We start from the raw sequence: 23,774 nt of genomic DNA, 5'->3' as shown, positions 1-23,774 counted from the left end.
TCTCCCTGCTTGTGACCCCACCCTGCGTCCCCACCCACCCCTCATCTCTCTGTCAGTCAGCCCGGCTCTGCAGCCCTGCAGAGCGGACACAGCTGCAGCCCAGACGCCGCCACTGATCCGATCCCCTTCCAGAACCCAACCCAGCAGCACCGGAACATACTGGACCGCCTGGCGCGCTGCGTGCATGTGTGAATGCTATGCTGCAGCGGTTACTGTGATAGTGAAGACAAGGCACCCATGTCACCTTACTGACGTCAGCCACATTGAGGGTAATTGAGGACACTTGAGCTGGGAGGGAGGGAGGGGGGTCCAATGGCTTTGCAGTACAGCATTTTATATGATATATAATTTATATGCTATATATGATATGACACATAGCTCAGACCTCACAGAGACACCCGATGTGACGGAGAGCTTGTTAACCACACCCTTTTCTCATGAAGGGTGTGGCACATGCATGTCCTTTTCTTAAAGGGATATTTCATCCGACAAATAAATATAACGACGTTACTGTATAATATGGCTATGCTGGACCTCAGTGCATGCACCATCTAACGTTACCAGTTTAGGTTTTGAGCCGTCCAAGAAAGCCATAGCAAACCAATTAGCATAGAGCTATTATTATATTAGGTTATGGATTTGGTTTTCTGCTTCCAACATTCATCATCTCGTCAATAAATCCATAACACAATGGTTAAGGAAACTTTTTTTTTTAATTTACACAAGTGCCCCAACTCTCGTTTATGATTTTCTTCGACTGTGACCGGCGGCTATTTGACTACATTTCCCATGATTCCACAAGCCGGAAGCTGGAGGGGTAACGCGGAAGGAAGCAAGCAAGGAAGCATGCGACGGTAAACAACAGCTTTCACTGTCACATTTTGATTATTATTTAATGCATTTTGACAAAACACTAAGGTTTACGATGATATCTTAACATCACTGTGACCATGAATGTATCTTTTATACGCGTTTCCATCGCCGTCGGTCATTGTTGGAGATTCAGTCAACGTTAGCCACTGAGACTTGTAGCCTATCTGCTAGCAATGCTAGCCATTAGATACAACTAGTAATAGCAAAAGCTGATCGTCTAGTATTGATATACATACACTTTGAGGTTTACATTTGGAAGTGTATTTCTATGGCCAGGTTTTGATCTGTTTTGTGCTGTTAGTGAGAAAAGAAAAAATCATAACAAACTCATGGTCACCTCTCGACTTATACAGTTGACATTTATTTCTAGAAAATGCTCTACTTTTTAGACTTAGAGCAATATGCACTGTGTAGCCTAACTTTAGCTGTCAGCTCATCGTAGGCCAGTGATTCTCAACCTTTTTCATATCAGACAAGGGCCTCTAATTTAGTGATGAGATTTTGTTTCTCAGAACCAAATCTGAGAATATTTGTATTCCAGAAATCACTGACTGGCTATATTGTAGATAGCACGATAACAGAGAAACTATGATCTGTAAATTGAATAATGCTAAAGTTGAATGATTCATAACTTTTATCGCATGATCTCTCTGGCTCTGATTCATTAGCAGTGTTGTGCAAGCTCTCACTTCACAAGAGCTAGCTCAAAGTCCAGCTCATGCAGATTAAAATCAGTGAGTTCACGTTCATAGCTCATATTTTGAACTTTGAACTATAGCTCACAGTCCCAAAAAATGAGCAGCACAGTTCATTTCAAGCTCACTTCTTGTTTACCCAGAGAAAAGGCACACCACTGAAAACTTTTTTTAACACATAGCCTATATTCACCCCCCCCCCCCCCCCAGTCCAGTTATTCACAGGCAGCTGTTTCTATAAATTATAGATCTATAATTCTTGTATTGTATCTTATATTGATTTGGTACTTACAGTATGGTAAGCTATATCTTTGTATTTCCTATATATGATATTATTATTCTATATTATCCACCTTATTTTTGAATGCCCCACTGTAAAAAAGAATCGTGGGTACAAGGTCCGGTTTAACGTGACTCATTGTTGCCGCTTGCCATTTCCTTTGTACTCTGGCTGCAGACCCAAATTATAAACCGGAAGCTGGAGTCCGTTATAAAAGTTATAAATATAGTCACGTTATAAACAACTAACCAACGCTGGAGGTCCGTATGGAAACTCGAAATGTGTGTTACTCGAAATGGTTAAAAGTTAAATCAATTTGGTGGCGTTTTACTGCCATGTAACATAGCTAGCTAGCCGCTAAATTAGCCACAGTTAGTAGCCGACTACCCACAATGCATTACGTTATCCCAGCACCCGAACGACACGGCTGTAGAGCAGAATGGCTCTGCTGTAAAAGGGTAAAATCCTCATAGACGTTTTTTTTTCGGGGGCTGGGGGGTTATCTAAATTGGTTACACCGGAAATAGAACCCATAGTTAACGTAAGGCAAAATGGCCGCCAAAAATAAGGTGGATAGCCTACATCCATCTACAGTGGAATCCGCTTATTAGGGCTGGGCGGGAGTACTCGGGTACTCGTTCATAACGTCAGTAGTACTAGTAGTAACTAGTAGTAGTTACTAAGTCAGTAGTAACGTTTCCGCTGTTCGGGTACTCGCCCGACTCCCCACCCCTTTAAAAATGGTCTAAATCGGTCTAAATCTACGCATGCATCGTTATGTGGATCTGGCAGCATGAACTGCACGGGCATCAAGTCAGCCAGAATGTACAAGTACGTCATCCTCTTTGTTGCTTTCAAAATAAAAGGCTTATTGTAACGTAAGTTGTAACCTTATTTATTTTGAGTACCGGTAATGCGTTACAGCCATAGTTTCACGCCATATGACATCACAACGAGTATTTTGATACAAGGTTTGCTCTTTGAAATACCCTTTTCTCCTCCAACGTGCATAAATAAGCTATTTACTTTTGTTTAAGTAACATTATTTTGAAAGTTTTAACCGGAAGTTTTCCAGCTCATCCCGAAAATGGTGGCTGAAGATATGCTCCCGAAGGAGACAGATGCACGCTTCTTCATAGCACATGCCCGATAAAACTAATTCAAAACTTTGCAGTAGTTTACTGACTACACTGTCGTTTCCCATAACGACAAAAGTTATGGACCAAAAGGTAAAGAGGGCTGTTATAGCGCCAGTATCTCGTCAATTGGTGTAATTTTTTCGTGGATAGTAAAATGCCCCTCTGTGCACCTCCCTACCAAGTTTGGTAGTTTTCGGGCATATGGTTTCTGTGATACAGCTAATTTAATGCAAGATATTTTGAAACCCTATTCAAGTGAATGGGGGGGGGATTGCACTTAATTGCGAATAGCGCCCAAACCGCTTGACGAAACCCTTAGCAAAGTCATAGCATAGCGTAAGATGTCGGAGTTATTATGCGCCAAAATTTTTGTGGCAGATATATATATATATATATAATAAGTATGTCGGACTTTATAGATTGTGCCTTGCTTTCAGCAAGCACAATTATTAATTAATACACAGGACAAGATGTTACTATCCCTTGTGCCAAAATCCGAGGAGAAACACATTTAGAAGCCCAATCCAGAATAAAACAAGCTAACAGGCTAACAAACTAATAAACAAGACACAAATCACCAGTTACCTACCCTAGCCAACAGCAGTATGAAACATGTCATTGGGGTTTTCAAGTGGGCACCTTCCTTCACCGACGTTTCGTTAAGTTAGGCCCACGACACCTCAAGAAGGCTTAACGGTGTAATCCAGCGTCCTGGAAACACCCCCCTCCATGCTACCACCGCACAACTGCATATTACCTCACTATCTAAGCCTAGCTATCCATGTCGGTTCGGTATGACATTCCTGACTACACCACCACTGTCAATGATTCAGCCCTGTTGATGCGGACCGTCAATCATGACCAACAACAAAAAATCCCTAACTACACCACCACTGTCAATGATTCAGCCCTGTTGATGATACAATAATAAGATAATAACAACGACAGTGGAGGTAGACTCACATACATAACAGCATAAGCCTACAGAGGCTTCAGGAGAAGAACCTGAGCAGGTTACAGGGTTTCATATAAACAAACCAGGTGGGAGGAAAAACAGGTTAGGGACAGTTAAAAGCTATTGAAAAGAAGTGAGTTTTAAGATGAGTCTTGAAAATCTCGACATTGGGTCAGAAACGCATAGTGGGAGGGCGAGAGTGCCAAAGTTTTGGGGCAGCGATGGAGAAGGCCCTATCCCCACGTGTTCATTGAATGTGGTCAATGATATGTCGGGGGTTTCTGTTGTATAGTGGATGTCCGCGCCAAGACTTCCGCCTTCTGTGCCCCGCGGTTATTGTTTACACTCCAATTGACGTGACAATGCAGTTGGAGCTGATCGATTGTTGGTCCAGACGACATTTCGGCTAATAATAATAATTAATAGCTGCATATGAATCATTTATAATTCTACATGTCTTTCTGTCATGTATCTAACTTGTACCTCTGGTTGTCTTTCTGTCCTGTGTGTTTCAGAGTAAGCCGCCATGCGTGTGATGAAGGCCCTCTGTTGGAGGAACAGGAGTCGGAGGGTCAGAGGCAGCTGCACAACCTCCTCCTGCAGCAGCTGCACACCACTGTCGACTTCCAGCGGTGAGAGAGAGAGGCTGTCTGTCCTGCTACAGCAGCCTGGTATCTAGCCCTTAGCAATCCTTCATTAGGCTCTAGATGCTGCTACAGCCTGGTATCTAGCCCTTATCAATCCTTCATTAGGCTCTAGATGCAAGCTTCTCCACCACTTGGATACTTATCAGGGTTTGTACTGTCATGGAAAAACCTGGAAAATCATGGAAATTTACAATGCAATTTCCAGGTCATGGAAAAGTTTTTTGGGGGGGGGGGTTAAATCCCCAAAGTTTTGGAAAAGTCATGGAAATTTGTTCAGAGAGAAAGTGCCCAGGTCGCCTTGCAGACAGAGTGCAGTTACGCGGCCCCTCCCCCCGACTGCATGAGTAATCAATAGCTGTGATCACTGATCATCAATTCAATTGCGACTGTTTACACCCGTGCGTAGGCTATTGTAATTCAATGTGATAATGGCTGCTGTACAAGGAGAACCCCCGGAACTTTCCGCTGTCGAAAAACACAAAGTACACGGTGTGGGAATATTTTGGATATACGATGGCCAGGTAGGATTACATGCAAGACACTGAAGACAGGTATGATAGCACATCTGCGGGAACACCAACCATCCTTATTTGCCAAATTCAAGGTACGTTAACTTAAAACATCTTGCCTCATCATACATCGTATTGGACATAAACCATTTCCACCAGCAGCAGGATTAAACGTCAGATACTTTCATAGGCTAACATGGCTAACGCTAATTAGCACCAGTTATCTTTGCTCTAACTAACATTAACGTTACTTGACTGAGCGAACATCTTGTGTAGGCCAACATGTCGTTATTGTAGTGTTATGTAGAAATTATTACGAGGCGGCGACTCTCTTTAATCAGCTTTATTGTCAGACGGACAATCGTAACACCAGAGACTGACTGACTTGTCATGCGCACACTGATGCCGTCACTCTGGTATTCCTATGACTTGTGCTATATCAAATAGTACCATCACAATACAGTTATCAAAACATATTGCACTGAAGAGAAGTAACATTAAATTATGATGAAAGACTCCTCCAACCTGACAGTGAAATGAGCCACAAACTGTGTGTGAGTGAGAGAGAAGCGCTCAGCAGCACAGGGACAGAGGCTGTGTGATGTATAGCCGCTTTCAGACATGCCTTGGAACTCGGGAGTTATCTAGAGGGCATCCGGATGGCGGTGTATGTATGAACACATTTTGGTGAGCTATGCGCGCTCCCGCGACCCTCCTGTGACAGTGGCTCCTGTGGCTGTGACACTAGGGTCGTACTTAGTCACATGGGCGGATTGGTCCCCCTCCCCTCCAGAATGCTGTAAAGTACCTGAGCTAAGCGATTGGGAGGCAGCGGAGACAGAGACAAGACAGCGTGACAGATTATTATTAAATAAATAGTCGATGTGAATGAGCAAGTGCGCAAACATGCAGTTTCAGTTTTTCCAAATGAAGCTGGAGCTGCTTCGTGTGTCAGCCAACAGGCTACATGTTGCTTGATTGAAACGCTGGGTTTGATCTATTTCTGCAAAGCTTCATGCAGCACACCACCTTAGAAATATAGCATTTTTGGACGCGAGGGTCATCCTGCTTCCCAGTATTGGACATCGCTAGGTAGGATATCTGGATCTGGTTGCGTTCATGCCTTTTATATCACACGTTACGTATTTCACGTTTATTATTATACACAATGGCAATTAAATAAAGTAAATGCACGTGTAATGTTTTTGTGTGTGTGTGATCCGAAAGATACAGAACAGAGATAAACTGGAAGAATATCTGCTGCCTTCTAAAAGTCAATTTTAACCCGTAATGAGTCGACTGTTCTGTTTTTTTGTTTACCAAGTAATAAACAATTGATTTTATTTTGAAGGTAAAAACGTCTAGCTTCCTGTATTCTGTATATTTCTAACAGAATTGATGCATTTTAGGACTGAACTCTCGCCACATCAGACTTGAGGAAATCTATGCATCTGGCCGTGAGTTGTAGGGTTGTTTAATTAATTAGCATTAGCCAAACGATTATATGCGCGAACGTTAGTGGGCAATTATCGCCCATTATGTAGGCTATTTTTAGCAACTTGTTATCAGACTGCATGTCGTGCTTGCGTGTTTGTTGGATGTGATTCACTTTGTGCCATTAAGGCTGTAGCCTAGACTGCTGTCTTCCATGCATGAAGTGCAGCTGTGTGGTCAGTCGTCATGCCCCAATTCCCCCCACCCCCGCCCCCTCTCTACTTTACACCTGGAGGTGCTCCACATGTATGAAAGCAACATGCCTCATATCTGAAAGGATACACTTCACGTATCCCCCGGGTCAGGCTCAGGGCAAGCAACCCTCACCTGATTCATGTCTGAAAGTGGCTTTTGTGAGACAGAGAGGCAGAGGGGTGTGGGTGTATGTGTGTGAGTGCATCAACATTGAAACTATCAGATCGCAATCTGATCACAGAAAACGGAAAATCATTGGTCAAAATGTGTATGAACCCTGACTTTTATTTTATTTTATTTTAGCTCAAACTGATTGGTTGCTGTTGTCAATCATCAAACTCTTTGACCAATCGCAGTAGCAAAGCAGGATGACTTTGACGATTCTGTGCCAAAGAACTTCCATTTATTTATTTATTTAAGATCCGCATTAAACACTGCCTCAAGCAGCGATTATTCTTCCTGGGGTCTGAACCAAACAACCTCCGAGAGAGAGTCTGGGCCTTTCAACCCCCGGTGAAGAACTCTCTAACGATATTCATCAGCAGAGTCATTGAGTCATCAGACTCAAACTCAGTAAATTTTAAGAAAGTGATAAGAAAAAGCCCATGGTTTACATGCAAACAGTCTAGGGATGTCACAATATATCGTCCCATGATATATCGCGATATCAAAACGTGACAATATGTATCGTTGAGATGAAATCTCATATCGCGAGAAAAAGAAGCTGAACATGGTGGCACTGATCTGCATCTGATTGCATGCTCGCTGTCCTTTTCATTGCTTTGTTTGAACAGACGAGGGACGTTACAGTCAGACACGGAGGATGAAAATGGTGAAATTACTCAAATTAGCGTGGAGGATGCCCCCTCAACTTACAAATCGATCGCAAAAAAATATTGTTAAAATATTGTATCGTTATCGTGAACCCAATATCGTGTATCGTATCGTGAACTGAGTGTATCGTGAACTGAGTGTATCGTGACACCCCAAAAACAGTCTGACAAAGTGGTTTTCATGTGAAGGGTTTTGTTTCAAATCATTTCCCATCTGCTCTCCATGGCTTCGTATCTGAAAGCACCTGATGAGTGCAACATGTAAAGGTATCACCATTTGTTCAAGTCATCGTCTTCACCTAACTTAAACTCCCTAACAGATGTGTGGCCAAGCGGCAGTGTTTCGGCCCGGCGGCGCTGTACCGGCCATTTGGGGAGCAGGCTGCTGGGGTGAGGAGTCTGTCCCAGTTCCAGGCTCTGCAGGAGGGGGAGAGAGAGCTGGCCAGCCTGCGCGAGCTGGGGCTCACCGACGCCGAGATCCAGCTGTGGCAGAGCAGAGACGAGCCACAGGCCACCGAGAAGGTAAGACCCCCCAGGGTGGGCGCCCGGGTAGTGCAGCGGCAGATTCCCTGCCTACCAACACGAGGGACACAGGTTTGAGCCCCCCGTGTTGCCAGACACAATTGGCCTTGTCTGTTGTGGGTGGGAGGCTGGATTAAGGGTATGTGGCCTGTAGGGCTGCACGATTAATCGTATTTTCATCGTCATCACGATATGAACATGCACGATGAACACATCTCAAAAGTCACGTGTCATCGCGATGGGGGAAAAAAAGTGACAGCCGCAGTTACTGTCACCTAACCCTAACCCCTAACCCTACATTCAATAACCCAGTTACACGCTGCTTCATCACTGCTCTCAGCTTCTGGACTTTAGACATTTTAATTTCCACACAGTGACAGGAAGGTTTCCTCCTGAACTATGTAAACCTTACCAGTTAAAGCTCCAATAGCTTCACAGCTAAGCTAATGTTAGCTTCACAACTAAGCTAATGTTAGCTTCACAGCTAAACCATTCACCTGAGTCCCATAAGAGAGGAGCTTCTTCTTCCCCTCAGTTAAACAGAGCCCTGCTCCCAGTTTATATGTTCGTCAACTTGGTCATATCATCTGCACATCATACGAGTCTTGTGTTTGTAAAGAAACTTCTCTTAACTAGCGTAAGGCCCCAACACTGTCAAAGGCCCTCCAAAAATAATTGCGCAAAATAAATTACATTGCTCAGAAGTTAAAGTTCTTGACAGTTACGCGGCCTCGTCCAGCTCGGCTGCTCCTTAATGGCATACAAAAGGTGCATTAGCGTCACCCACACTCACTGCTGAAACGACCCAGCCCACGTTACTTATTTTAATTTGATGTAGGCATTACGGTATGGAAAAGTAAAAAAAGTGGCGACAAGATAGCTCAGCAGGCCAATATAAACAGTAAATAGAAAAAAGGAGCTTCTTGATGCTTATAGAAGGATTTAATAAAGAAGTAATGTACAGTTATACTTATTCAGTTAATACAAAGTACATCTTCAAGATAGGACAAGGGCAGAAGGGACACAACGCGTTTCAACCTCTGGTCTTCGTCAGGCTGTAGGCGGAAAAAGTTGGTTGCCGCACCTGTATAAAAGCAATACGTGAGCTGACATGGCACACGGAAATGATACTGTGACGTGTGAGCCACGTCAAACAACAGAAATGTATAGGATAGAGACAGATACAGACCTAGAAATGGCACACTGGATTCTATATACAGAAGTAGGCTATAAGTCATATCACAATGGTATGCAATATAGGCTATTGGCAAAAAACATGGAAAACATGTGACATCTTGAAATAGATATAAAATTGCAGTTTCCTCCTGTCACTGTGGGTTTGTGATACACCTGTGTTGAGCCAATGGGCACTCAGCTAGATGCGTTTCTCGTCATCCTCTGAGCTCTGCAGTCGGTGGAGAGCAGCTGCAGCGCCTCGTTCCAAATCTGCGCCCGCCTCGCTCTCACGAGAGTCCCGTGGCTCACGCAGTCGTTTAGGCGGAGCAAGTCGGACAACTTTTAAAACCATCATGTAAAATAGGGGAGAAAACTTGGGGGGGAAATCCGAAAAAACTTGATTCAAATAAATAAATAAATAATAATACTAAAATTATTTTTGTTAGTGTGTGTGGAAGCTCCTATACTCTGCAAAGCTGGGGAAAGGCATGCAAACCTCATATGACAAATCCGATTTCCAACCTCCCAAATTCTGTGTCCCTGCCAGTCCCACGGCGTGTGCGCGGCTCCTGGGGCGAAGCAGCAGCGCCTGCAGGTGATCAGAGACAAAATGTCTACCAGGGCGGAGCTCCTGTCCCGGCCGCAGCGCTTCGCCACCAGCCAGCCTCTGTCCCGCCGTGAGATGGAGATCGAGAGGGCGCTGTTCCAGGGCAACGACCACCTGGCCTTCCTCACCTCGCTCTACCATCAAGGTCAGGAGAGTTCCATCCCCTTAGCCGTAGGGTCTGGTCCTGTGCTACAGCCATTTTGAATTGACATCACGCTTGTGGCATATGTGTCAAACTATCTAATTACTGCAACACTTAAGTGAGGACTTAAGATAGTTATAAAATTAGCTAGCAGTCAGAGAAACGGCTAGAGTGACTGCTTGAATTGAGCAGGGAGGTGATCTAGCTTACAGCCTAAAGGTAAGAAATAGTGAAATGTCTTCAGTCAGTGTCATCTCCCTTTACGTCCATATCAGGAGACGTCATTTCCCTTACTTATTGCAGTGATTCTCAGCTCTTTGTATATTAAAGACCTCTTAACGTTTATTGTAAAGCTTTATTTAGTGTTGGGTCACTCTGCCTAGTTGACTTGTTCAAGCTAGCAATTAAGCTAGCAAAGAAAATTAGCATAGATGCCCACTTGACTAGCTTATTTACAACAGACATGACAGACAACAAACACCAGTCAATGTTTAAATCTTTGCCTAGTTGTCCTACCTGTAAATAGATTTTTCCACACTTGTTTTGTAAACGGAAGCCCTTTGGGTTGCCTCCTAGCCTCCTCTCCTAGCCTCAATGGCAGGATGCCTAAAGTTGATTAATTCAGACCCTATCTTAAGAAGTTATTAAGTAAGAAAATGTATGAAGTTCGTAAGAAATTAGATTGTTACTAAGAAAATATTGAGAAATTGCACTTAAGAGCCTTCTTAAGAACTTCCTAAATTTTACTCTTATGTCATTTATCTTAAAGTCGAGCTGAACCCAAAAATTACTTTTCTTTTCTTTTAGTTGAAATACCTGGGTATGCAGTGCACCTATTTAATAATGTATGCAAACAAAATCACAAAAATCTAATTTCTTTCGTTTTCCACACTTTTTCACATCAAAAGTTCATTTTTCAAGATTTCATTGATAACAGAAATGTACAGTTTGCTGACGTCACCTAGTACTATCAAATTTCTACCCCATTTCAACCAATCATATCACGACATGCAGCTGTCAATCAAATCTTAATTTCAGGATAATTTTCTCTTCCAAAAGAAAGAGAAAATGGCGCCTAGTGCCTGTCATCTGGCAGAATTCCTATCCCATAAACTAACTACTAACTTGGCAAATTGTTAGAAACATGAACAAAAAACTATAATCTCTAAGAATACAAAGAAATGTAACTGGCTCGTTAAAACACGCATTCCAGGAATATTATTTACATTTATAACGATAATGGCGCGCGCCTCCGAGCCTGACAGCCTCCCTGGCTGTCAGGGGTCGTCTCTCGGAGTTTCCAGGTGGGCGTGCAGCACCCATGCATCGGATTGTCCGCTCGCTCCGCACGAAGCAGCCTGGCTGCCTGGTACTCCGCGGATCCCACTCGCGTAGCACGACAACACGCTGAATCCCACCCGTTTTGGGGGTGGAACACGCCAGGATTGGCCGATGCCAAAGCCAGTCCTCAGAATTGTCAAATCAAATCATCGACATGTACAGTATATGGTCCGCCTCTCCATTTGTTTTCAGTCTGAAACGGACTCGGATGCACGTGACGAACGGGTTCACCTCGACTTTAAGAACACATTGGTGAATCCGACCCCTGTAATTTAGTCCACATTAGGGCCACGGACCCCCATATGACGAGATTTTGTCTGTCAGACCCAAAAATCTAACATTTTATTGTCAGATCTGATTTTGTCCAGAATTCCATGAGATGACTGACTGTATTGTAGGTAGAGAGATAACAACGAAACTATGATCAAACAGTCTTTCTTCTACATTCTCTGTTAACTTGTTGTGAATGAAATAATGCTGAAGTTTGATTCATAATTTTGTTTGGGACTCTCTGGAACCCTCTCACGGACTCCCGGTTGGTCCCGTTGTGAACCACTGGCTTATAGCATTTCCCATTCACAGATGAAGATAAGCAGGAGGGCCAGCAGGGGCCGTCGTCCTCTGATCCAATGGACTCTGTGTACAGAGACGTTCTTGGCGAAGGGAGACGAGCCTCACCACAGGACTCACGGGGACAAACTGCTGTAACATCAACGCTATCTTCACCCAGAAGTGTCCCAGACATCAACCAGAGGTCACAGAAAGACACTAATCAATCACCGAACTCAAAGAAAGACATTAACCAATCACAGGGCTCACAAAAAGACAACAACCAATCAGACGACCGTAGTGACCTGTTGGGAGGAAAAAATAGATCATCTGGCCAATCAGAGTCCAGTTTGGACACCTCTGCCCAGCCACATTCCTGGGACAGACCGGAACGACGACTGGCTTCTCCTAAAAGGATTAATATCAGCCAGCCATTCGCCAGCCTGTGCGGAGCGGCGAAGGTGGGGTCAGGCGGACCGCTGACCATCAGAGGAGAGATAGAGAACATTCCCGACGAGGAAATCCTAAAGAATCGGGAATCTGAAGAAGGCATCCGGAGTATCCCGAGGTTCTGCAAGTACCAACCAGGAACACCTTCCAAGGTACCCAGATCCAACAGCAGCAAACTAATTTAGCAACTTACACTACTACCATCAAAATATAATGTAGTTTTGAGTTTTTCACCAATACCTTTGGTCTCTGCATAATTCCATTTGTGTTATTTCATAGTTTTGATTTCTTTACTATTATTCTAAAATGTGGGAAAATAGTAAGTCCAAGTCCAACCATTTGACTAGTAGTCTATGTTGATATTAACATACAACGAAGAGCCACTAAGCCAGTAATAAGGTAATGTTTGCTATAGGACACCACACTCTCATGACATTAGACAACACGTATTGTATTTATGATTGTATTGAAGACGTAACCCGCTCCGTGTGACAGTTTGTGTTTTCTGGTCTCTGCAACTCTCCATAGGTGCTGTGTGTGAAGAACCTGAGTGCACAGGCATCAGCGGCCCAGCTGGTGGCGCTGTTTTCCAGGTTCGAGCCAGAGGCCGGTCCACCCATCCTGTACCGCCTGCTGACTGGGAGGCTGAAGGGCCAGGCCTTCGTCACGCTGTCAGGTTAGCCAGGCCTTCGTCACGCTGTCAGGTTAGCCAGGCCTTCGTCACGCTGTCAGGTTAGCCAGGCCTTCGTCACGCTGTCAGGTTAGCCAGGCCTTCTTCACGCTGTCAGGTTAGCCAGGCCTTCGTCACGCTGTCAGGTTAGCCAGGCCTTCGTCACGCTGTCAGGTTAGCCAGGCCTTCGTCACGCTGTCAGATTAGCCAGGCCTTCGTCACGCTGTCAGGTTAGCCAGGCCTTCGTCACGCTGTCAGGTTAGCCAGGCCTTCGTCACGCTGTCAGGTTAGGGAGATTTTCGCAGCCGTTTACTACAGTTTGGGGCAATTTGACTGGACTATGGAATTATACACTTGCATTGCTCATTGGCAAATAAACACTCCATTTGTACCACTAAGATTAGTCTAATTTTACCACTAAGATTAGTCTAATTTTACCAGTAAGATAATAAAAAATTTACCTGTAAGATTAGTCAAATTTTACCAGTAAGATTAGTCTAATTTTACCAGTAAGATTAGTCTAATTTTACAAGTAAGATTATTCTAATTTTACCACTAAGATTATTTGTTGCAGTGGTTTGTGGGGCGCCACATTTTCTACTGTTTGTCTGCATGTTTTCTGATCAATGAAAAATAAAAATGCTGCATTATCTCTCCCAGAATGCACTAGAAAGACTCCCCTCGTCATAGTGTTCTGTGTGACCCTATGGTGGCCCACAGGGGACAGTAGTGTCATTTAGGTGTGAACAGTCTGGCGCTCCTCCTTTGCAGTCTGCATTTTAATTATCATTTAATTGTGACTTCAGATTTGTTATTACAGAGCAAAATGAAGCTATTGCTCAAATATCAGATATACCTAAATGCCTATAATACCCATATTCAAATTTTTATTTGCAAATAAATTAAAATATATACTTCCATTATATTCCAAGGTATTTTTTGTTTTCTGTTTGGCAGACGCAGAAACCGCCCAGAAGGCCTTGCAGTTGGTCCATGGTTACCGGTTGCTAGGGAAACCTGTGGTGGTGGAGTTTGGCCATGAGCGAAGGAGCAAGGAGGAGAGACAGGAGGAGAAGAGGAGTGGAGAGGAGGAGGAGGACCAGGAGAAGAGACAAATAGAAAGTGAAACGTTTCTCCCCGACCAAAACACACACGCTGCCGCCTCATGAAGAGATCTGTCTGCTATCTGTCACATTTTCATATCAATACATGTCTGTTAGCTTAACTCTATAGAGTACCGCAGGGATGACGTATTTTTGCAGGCCAACCCAGAAGTCCTTGCACTTCCTGGTTCCCTCGTCTAAAAGTCAATGGGATTTTTGGATGGGAATTTTGGTTAAATGCCTGAAATAAGGTCTCTGGTTAACAAAAGTTTGTGAAACTGCATCCTTAGTCTTCAGCAAGATCATCTTCACAAATGAGGACCCCTTTTATTATTTTTGAATCATAAATGCGATTTTTTTTAAATCACGTTTTTCAGAAAATGCTTTAAAAATATGGTCATACAGTCACTGCAAGCACACAGCTGTCGGTTCTTTCTAAGCAGAACAGTTTCACACCATGCAGCAGCCGACATGCAAAACACTGATCCAAGACCGCCAACCTTCCACCTTACTGCCTGATCCAAGACCCTCAACCTTCCATCCTACTGCCTATACAAAATGCATGCATGTGTAATATCGTGAGTGAGTATTCTGGTTGTAAATGGAACATAAAAGAGCATTGTTTATTTTGATTTCTTTGACTTTTTTATTGCCTATTCCAGCCTCACTATACAAATACTGGCTCATTAAGGGACAATCTGCAATTTCCATTTCTGACTCGCCATCATCCAACATGTTGACAACCTACATTTGAGCTCAGTTCCTTCCAGTGTCTGGTAAATTTGAAATGTACTTTCTTTTGGCTGCCCCTCAGTTTCAGTTCATGATTTTGGACACTAGGTGGTGCCGTACAGTCATGTATCTGAATTTGCTTTTCAAGGGAGACCAACCAAGAGAAGAAGCAGAGACAGAAAATACAATCAAAAGCACGTGGCAGCTAACAGCTCACATCATCTAAAAATTACTAACTGACGGGTCTCAAAAGTGTTATTTATAAGTGTAAGTTAACTTTCAGTGACAACCAGTTGATAGATTTATTGGAAACCAACTTAAACACAACAGACTACTTACTGTAAAGTCAAGCCAAGGTATTTAACCGTCATAAACTGTTGTAATCTAAAATTAAAGGTAAATGGACTTCTACTCACTTTGACCTAAAAAGAACCAACCTTTTCTCCTGATTTACCACAAGACAAACCATCCAGTTAGAATAAAAATCTTCCTCTTTTATCCCATTTTTATCCCCCTTAGTGCTAATTTAATTTATTTATCCTGGTTGCTGCTCCACCCTCTTTCTCCGAGACATGGGCAGTTAGCCAGCCGCTTCTTTTCACCCGACAGGGGAAGCTTCACCGGTAGGACATAGCACGTGGGAGGTTCACGCTATTCCAACCAGTTCCCCTCCCTCCGAACAGGCGCCCTTAACGACCAGAGGAGGAACCACATTAGCAACCAGGATATTGCATGTTTTGGTGAAGGGGGTTCCTATATGAAGGAAACCCCCGGGAGGCACGGGGAGAACATGCAAACTCCACACAGAAAGGCCCTTTTGATGACGCCACCCGGGCGGTGGGCACTCGAGGACATGCGGACGGGCACGCATTCCTTCAGCGTTCACAACGTCCCAGGTGGGAATCGAACCCAGGACCTTCGAGCTGTGAGGCGACAGCGCTTACCACTGCACCACCGTACCCCTTATAACCCGTTTGATTTGATGAATCATGTAAATGACAAACACCTCTGAGATAGATAGATGGATGAATAGATAGATGGATAGATAGATAGATAGTTGGATAGATGGATAGATAGATGGATAGATAGATATATAGATGGATAGATAGATAGATGGATGGATGAATAGATAGCCTACAGATACAGCAGTCTTCACAAAAAAATAGATGAGTAAATGATGAGGACTTCCAGTTCAGAATCAAACACAAACAAATATGTTCTTGCTCTCTTTTCCTTTAAAAGGCGCTAACTTACAATAAAGGACTTGCTATAGAGAGGCTAATTCCTGCTTCAGCAGTGTACCAGAGATTTTCATCCGCCATTTATTTTCCCATAGACATTTCGTAAAATGCTTATAGAAATAGTTTTACTTTTTTTTTACCAAATGGTTCAGCTATATTTATCAGGAGAATCAGGAGAGACCATAGAACATTTCACTGACCCGAGTCAAAAACACTCAAATCAGACTCAGTGTGAATTCAGCACAGTTTAGTCATCACTTTGTTACTCATTTAAAAGTCACCTTGACCTGTGGGGCTCAAACCTCACTGTACACTGTCCCACTTTGTGTCTCACGATCCCAAGTAAACTCTGAAACTGCATCGATCGGACAAAAGTGTAACATTAGGTCTCTGTTTGTTCAGGGCTGTTTGTGCCGCTCTTCTGTTTGTCTTCAGGTCAGGGCCGCCACCTTTCTTTTTCTGCACTCACTGTAACAACAGCAGGCAAAAAAAACAGTGGTTCTCAACGTGGGGTCTGCGGGCCACCAGGGGTCCCTAAGGGGTTTCCAGGGGGTCCCCAGTAAATTGATGAATTGTTAAACTTCTGTGTTATTTCTTTGACAAGAAGTTAACACAATTAGAAAATGCAGAACAATGGCTGTTTTTTACCATAGTTTCTCTGTTATCTCTCTATTTTGTCCATAGTTCCATGACTGTCTGTATTGTAGGCTACAATACAGACAGTCATGTAACTTTGGACAAAATCATAATCCAACGAGAGAAAAGCTCTTATTCATGAATTTGAACTAGGCATCAATGGACCATTTCGCAGCAACCGTTTTGAGGTGGCAAAGCAGGTGTAACCAATACCATTAATTATGGTTCCATTCCATTTTGGTTGTTCCAGTGCCAGGGCCCTCGTTAATGTTATTGGTTACAGCTGCTTTACTTCCTGCTTTACCATCTCAAAAGGGTGCTGTGAAAAGAGCCTATTAAGGTTAACTGTGCATCAATTAAGGTTAATTGATGCCTCGTTAAAATTCATCTAGCAGATGTGTCAATTACCCAGTGAAGTGATATTCTGATTGGCTGCAGCAGACACCAGCCTTGGTATATCTGTGAGCTGTCACTGGTTTTTACATGCCCTAAAGAAGACTGAGTTGAAATGCGTAGGTGCAACGCCCATTTATTAATTAAAGGCTTTTTGATTTTGACAAAGCAGTTATGTGCCTTGGTATTTTTGTTTCTGACTTATTGATCACTAAGCTAAGCATGTCTTTTATCTCTTATGTCCTTCTTGGACCCAATTGAAGTAGCACTCCTGAACCAATCTACTGGTATTTGCTCTCTCTATAGAAACTCAAAACAGTTTGCTGAAAGATGCGTTCTTCCATGTCCCCGTGGTTCAGAGACACAGAAAATACCTGAGGTTCTCTTTCCTGGGGAAGGCTTACGAGTTCTGTGTCTTGCCGTTCGGCATATCTTTGAGCCCGCGAACCTTCACGGTGTGCGTGGAGACAGCCTTGGCTCCCCTCCGCGCAAGTGGGATTCGCGTCTTCCTCTATCTCGACGACGCTCTCATAGTGGCGGACTCGAGGGTCCGTGCCATGGAACATACCAAGGTGGTGACCGATCACCTGCAGACCTTAGGGTTTTTGGTGAACTGGCAGAAGAGTTGCCTCGTCCCAGCGCAGGTGGCGACCTTCCTGGGGCTCGAGCTGGACTCCCGGGCCAGGCTGGCCCGCCTTTCGCCAGAGCGACAGGCTCGCACAGTGCGGACGGCAAAGACGCTAGGTCTGTGTCCCTCCATGTCAGTGCATCAGTGCACAGTCATGCTGGGGCTGATGGCCTCAGCAGTGCATGTGCTCCCACTGGGGAGACTGCACATGCACCCGTTCCAGATCTGGTTTCTCAGGCATCGCCTGGACCCGGCCAGGGACCGTCATCGCAGGGTTTCTCTGACGTGTCCGGCCCGGCGGGCGCTGGCCATATGGGCGGACCCCGTTACCTCTCGAGAGGCACTCGGTTGGGCCCTGTCCCACTCAGGTTGGTTATTCGCACCGACGCCTTCCTCTGGGGATGGGGTGCGGTTTGCGGGCGCTTTTCGGCGAACGGCCGGTGGGAGGCTCAGGAGCTTCGCCACATAAACGTGCTAGAGCTGGAGGCGATTCGCCTGGCTCTGCTTCACTTTCAGCGGCTCATACATGGATGCCATGTTCTGATCCGCTCGGACAATACAGCGGCGATCGCCCACCTGAACAAGCAGGGCGGTGTGCGGTCGGAGGCGCTGAACCGGTTAGCGATGGAGATTCACCTGTGGGCGTATCCCCGTTTCATTGTCAACGGTTCATCTGCCAGGCCGGCTGAATTTCGGGGCCGACCTGCTGTCTCAGGGCAATCCCCGTCAGATGGGGATGCGGCGCGCGACGCACTGCCCACTGTGGTTCTCGATCCAAGAGGACAGCCCCCCGTTGGGTCACGACATGCTGGCGCACGCGTGGCCACAGGACGGGCTCTATGCGTTTCCCCCGATCCCCCTGATCCGACAGGTGTTGGACAGGGTGAGGGAACAGCACCTTCAGCTTATTTTAGTGGCCCCCTTTTGGCCCAAGCAGATATGGTTTGCGGACCTGATCTCCTTGTCGCAAGGTCCGCCCTGGGCGCTGCCGGTGCGGGCGGATCTTCTATCCCAGGCGGAAGGGGAGGTGCTCCACCCCTCCCCAAGCAGGTGGAAGCTAGCAGTCTGGCTCCTGAACGGGACCATTTGCTAGCCCAGGGCTTGCCCGATAATGTGGTGTGCACTATCCAGAGTGCTAGGGCTGCTTCGACCCGCTCTCAGTACACGTACAAGTGGCGGGTCTTTTTGCGTTGGTGCACGGACAAGGGCGTGGATCCAGTGAACTGTGGTGTGCGACCAGTTCTCTGTTTCCTTCAGAGCCTGCTTGACGCAGGCCAGTCCCCGCAGTCGCTTAAGGTGTACGTAGCTGCGATGTCTGCTTGCCACATGGGAATTGAGGGGAGCCCCGTGGTGGCGTTCCCTCTGGTCTCGCGCTTCATGAAGGGAGCACGTAGGTTGCGTCCGCCGTCGCGGTGCGTCTTTCCCAAATGGGACTTGGTTACGGTGCTGGAGGGGCTCGCTGGTCATCCGTTTGAGCCCTTGGACTCCGCCGATCTGAAATTTCTGTCTTTGAAGACTGCGCAGCTGCTGGCCTTGTCGTCAGGAAAGAGGGTTGGTGACCTGATTGCCCTCTCGGTGCAGCGGGCCTGTATGGTTTTCGGGGATGATGGGCGCAGGGTTACGTTGCGACCTAACCCGGCTTATCAACCTAAGAATATTAATGCCAGCTTTAGGTCTATGGTCATAGACTTGTCAGCATTCTGTCCCCCGCCGTTCAGTTCGGGCGAGGAGAGACGTTTGCACATGCTGTGCCCCGTAAGGGCGCTCTCGGCCTATGTGGCCAGGACGCGTTCATTACGCACTACAAACCAGTTGTTGGTCTGCTTTGAGCAGAAGGCCCAGGGCGGACCCCTTTCCAAGGATCGCTTATCACACTGGATAGTGGAGGCGATTGCTTTGGCATACTCTGCCATGGGTAAGGTACCCCCGGAGGGTATCAAGGTGCATTCTACGCGGGGCGTTGCGACGTCTTCTGCGTTGTTGCGTGGTGTATCGGTGGAGGACATGTGCACTGCGGCCTCCTGGTCCTCTCCTCACACGTTTGTTAGATACTACAGCCTTGACGTGTCCCGTTCGCGTTTCGCGCATGCGGTACTGTCAATGGCAAGAAGGTAGTATCGTTGCCGCTCCAAATGCCACACGGTTGGGCATGGGCGTTTCGCCATGCAGCCGTGGTTCACCGATGCCTCTCGGGTCGCTCTGAGGAGTGCTCCCGGCAGCAAGGACGGTTGAATTTGGCACTAGAGTGAGAGCTTGAGTTCGAAACGAAGTAAAACGTTAGGGTTGTGCTACAACCCGGGTTTTACGAGTGAGAACGAGAGCTCTCACTACCCAGCCTTGCTGCGTCGATGCGTCGTTGGATGGATCGTTCTCAGCGAGCTGGAAGAAGGAGTGGCCTCCCCTGGTCTGGGTGGGCGTGACGTAGTCACGTGGGTAAGGAATGAGGGTGGCCGCCTCAGCCCCAGGGGGTACCACGCCACCTGTTGGTGGGTGGTTTGGTTTTATATAAAGATCATTTTTGGAGCAAAAATAACATTCTTCCAGTGGCTGCGTGCACAGCGGAGATGGCACTAGAGTGAGAGCTCTCGTTCTCATTCGTAAAATCCGGGTTGTAGCACAACCCTAACATTTTACCTTCTCTCTGTTTACCTCACAGAGAAAAATGCTCCTGCTGCTGCCTGCAGAAACTCTACCCCCACCAGCTGCAAGTCATTAAAGCTGCATTCAACAATGTATTTGTGTTAAAATAAGTGTTAAATGACTATATTCTGACAGCAATCACTGAAATAGAGTGTTTGGTCAGTGACTTCAAACCCCCCACCACCCGCTGTCCTCTATCTCTCTCCTGTAGTCCTGCAGGCAGGGCGGACGTATCTCCGCAACCGTAACTCGTAGAGACTCAGGGATGGGGGCATTGGATTCGGGGTGGAAAAATACACGTAGTTTTTTCCTTGCATCGCGATTGGACCTTCCGTTTCCAAGAAAATGTCAACTTTTCTCTGATTGGATCGTTTCAGGTCGGGGCCAATTTGACCCAATCAGAGAAAAATTTACATTTTCTCAGAAACGGAAGGTCCAGTCCAATCGCGATGCCTTTACAGGACAATATGTATTTTTTCACCGCGAATCCAATGCCACCATCGCTGAGTCTCTACGAGTTACGCTTGCAGAGATACGTCCGCCCAGCCTGCAGGACTACAGGAGAGAGAGGACAGCGGGGGGTTGGGGGTTTCAAGTCACTGACCAAACACTCTATTTCAGTTATTGCTGTCAGGATATAGAGCCATTTAACACGTATTTGAACACAAAAACATCACTGAATGCAGCTTTAAGGCTCTCCATGCATTCTACATGGATGTGCACAGACTTAAAAAATAAAAATAAACGATAACCCCTCAGAGCAGATTCTGCCTCTCCAGCAGAAAACAGAGAGAGAAGGTAAACACTGCGCATGTGCTTATATTACCAAGATTATTAATGATACAAAGTGGGTTGATTACCGGTAAAGCCATCCTTTAAGTGGTGTATGAACGCCAGCCACGAGCACTTCACAGACAGCAATGTACAGGTGACGATTAATCCGAACAAATGCAACATTTTCACAATCTGATAGGCTGTTATGGCATGGTAAAATTTCATATTAAAAACAGATTTGGAAATTGCTTTGAGCTGACACCAGAAAGATATTTAGGACGCCGATTTGACAAAATGCTGAAGGGAGCAGCTCTGGACGGTCGACTACAGACGCCTCGTTATAATTACACAGGTTTTCGTCGTCTATCCAAGTCAAAATGTTTGCTGGGTGTTTTTCCACACATTCAGTCACACCTGGAGTGTTGGGCTCTGTTGAAATTATCTGACAGGGATTGTGTTTGTATCATAGCTTTATTCCCCTCACTTTGAATTGTCCAGTGAAAAGCCACACTTCCACTTTTATGTGAGCAATTATTCTTCATAAGGAACAAACAAACTTTTTAAGAAGTAAAAAACAAACTGAGGTCAGCCAGATTAACTTCTGAGACAAATATAATGTCTTGTCATGTATTTTGTTGCTCTGTGAAGCAGGTGGTGACAAAACGATATACTATGTATAAATAAATTGGATTTAATGTGTCGTATTTCAGAATTGAGAAAGCAGGTGACGCAGGAGGAGGACTACATCCTCAGACGTAGCCTGTGACATCATATCCTGCTGCAGGGTTCTTCTTGGCGCCCTGGACTCGGTGCGCGCTTGCCTGGGAGCTGCTGCTGGCGCTGCGGACCAGCGTGTGCCCCCTGCTGCCCGCGTTGGCCCCTCCCAGCTGGTGGGTGGGGTTGCGATAGGTCTGCGAGGTCGTCCGTACTCCTGCGACTATCCCGGTGCTCGGGATGGTGCCTGGGTAAGGATACCCACCCGGGTGCCTCCTCAGCCCGCGGGCGCCGTCCTGCCCCTCGCAGCACGACACAGACAGCATGGCCCCTCCCAGCATGCAGACGAGTGAGGCGGTGAGGCCGATGTACAGGCACTCCCCCAGCTCAAACTTCATGCTCGTGTGGATGTTGGGCTGGTAGAATGTCTGGACCACCTCGTGCGTGGTCCAGGAGACGGGGATGAGCGCAAGGAAGCCTGCGGCCACGAACAGGCCCCCGGCGGCGCCCGCCACGCGGCCCTTGGAGCCGGAGCCCTCCAGACACACGGTGCACTGCATCCCCAGGGCTGCTGTGGAGATGCCCAGGATGGAGAGCACCACGGAGATGACCATGAGGGCGCGGGAGGCCTGCAGGTAGAGATGAAATGGTATGAACACTTCATATCACGATTCTAGTGACCAAAATTATGGTGATCAGTATTATCATGGTATTGCTAAAATGTGCTGAAAATGTTTAAAAAGTGCTGATACACTCACTCATATCACTTCACCACGTTTTATATTGAAAACTCAGACCCAGGCAGCGTGCATCTGGGAGACTGTTGCCAACTTTGGTTGATGATACTAGATTGCCCACATTTTGGGAATCACTGTTGTAGATTATGAACTAATGAATTCTAATTAGAAACAGTAATACGAACTGAATTGCATCACAGTTTTAGCATTAAACCGATAATGCTTTCAGCCCTACCTGCAGGTCGGAGGGCAGTGCCAGCATGGAGCTGTAGGTCTCGCACTGGAAGGCGCCCGTGCTCTGATACACGCACTCCATCCACAGGCCCCTCGTGGTGGCCACGGCCGTGACGATGTTGGAGCCGATGTGGGCCGAGGACCTCCAGTACGGCAGCACCGTGGCCACCAGGGTGCCCAGCATGCCCAGCAAGCCCAGGAAGAAGCCCATCAGCTCCAGAGCTGCGGACGCCATCGCTACAGCTGGATGGAGGAAAGCCAGGGTCAGATTCAAAGACATGGTAGAGGAATGTCGTGTTCCAGTTGTACTGGGAACTTGCAATTGACCAGTTCACGTCACGGGAATGCCCCCCTTTGACGTCACCTGAACACACAAGTTTTTTTTGCGATCAAAATGCTTGATTTTGCAGCGGCTCTTCTCCAAAATTGTGACGCAATTTGCAAGGTTTTATGTGTGATGAGGAGAGACTGCCACGTCATGTGTGGAGGATGGGACGAGTGGAGGAGGTGTTCCATGGGGGAGATGGAAATGTAAGATCATGTTCTGTTCGTCTACTCGTCTACTCGACTCAAATAAGAAGAGCGGTTCAGCTCTTGTATCGTCTTGAAGTGGAGTGATTGACATACCATTGTCCATCAGCCGGGAGTTTGTTGCCTTTTATTTAGGTCAATTGACACCAGAGCAGTGACTGACAGGCCGGCAGGAGGAGCTGCCACGACACAGAACAGACCAAGCTGCTGAACTGGACTTTTAATGCTATCAATTTGTTCCACTACCCTTTTCCCTAATTTTAGATTGTATTTTATTGTATTTAAGTAATTAAAGTTTATATTTTTATACTCAAGACCCAAGTCCGCCTGTCTG

General features: G+C 46.0%; 2 protein-coding genes across 3 annotated transcripts; one reads left to right on the top strand and one right to left on the bottom strand.

Annotated features, from left to right (window-relative positions):
* The first annotated feature begins 225 nt into the window (after positions 1 to 225).
* rbm41 (RNA binding motif protein 41) lies at positions 226 to 14,812 on the top strand. 2 transcript variants are annotated; one of them, XM_083648797.1, is made up of 8 exons: positions 226 to 269; positions 803 to 854; positions 4,458 to 4,574; positions 7,941 to 8,142; positions 9,866 to 10,070; positions 11,991 to 12,559; positions 12,936 to 13,083; positions 14,035 to 14,812. In XM_083648797.1, exons 2-8 carry the CDS (start codon positions 847 to 849, stop codon positions 14,244 to 14,246), a joined length of 1,461 nt encoding a protein of 486 aa, XP_083504923.1. In that variant the 5' UTR covers positions 226 to 269; positions 803 to 846; the 3' UTR covers positions 14,247 to 14,812. The 2 variants fall into 2 exon arrangements, with proteins under 2 accessions (XP_083504923.1, XP_083504922.1); XM_083648796.1 differs by lacking the exon at positions 226 to 269 and having other exon boundaries at positions 785 to 854.
* A 7,161-nt stretch (positions 14,813 to 21,973) lies between these two features.
* On the bottom strand, positions 21,974 to 23,144 carry cldn2 (claudin 2; the record flags this gene model as incomplete). The annotated part of the gene is made up of 2 exons (XM_083644969.1): positions 21,974 to 22,567; positions 22,911 to 23,144. The coding sequence occupies 2 exons, from the start codon at positions 23,142 to 23,144 to the stop codon at positions 21,974 to 21,976; spliced, it is 828 nt and encodes a 275-aa protein (XP_083501095.1).
* Between the last annotated feature and the right edge of the window lie 630 nt (positions 23,145 to 23,774).

Source organism: Poromitra crassiceps (genome assembly GCF_964638095.1).
Source record: "Poromitra crassiceps genome assembly, chromosome: 1".
NCBI classification, from domain to species: Eukaryota; Metazoa; Chordata; class Actinopteri; order Beryciformes; family Melamphaidae; genus Poromitra; species Poromitra crassiceps.
The sequence above is the reverse complement of the archived record's forward strand: the minus strand, read 5'-3'. Positions and strand labels throughout refer to the sequence as shown.

What these genes read in the sequence shown, in the direction of transcription:
- rbm41 (XM_083648796.1), top strand. Translation starts at nt 790, where the DNA reads ATGATTCCACAAGCCGGAAGCTGGAGGGGTAACGCGGAAGGAAGCAAG. An exon ending in AAGCAAGGAAGCATGCGACG is followed by an intron (nt 855 to 4,457) that starts GTAAACAACAGC and finishes TGTGTGTTTCAG; the next exon opens with AGTAAGCCGCCATGCGTGTG. An exon ending in AGCCACAGGCCACCGAGAAG is followed by an intron (nt 8,143 to 9,865) that starts GTAAGACCCCCC and finishes TGTCCCTGCCAG; the next exon opens with TCCCACGGCGTGTGCGCGGC.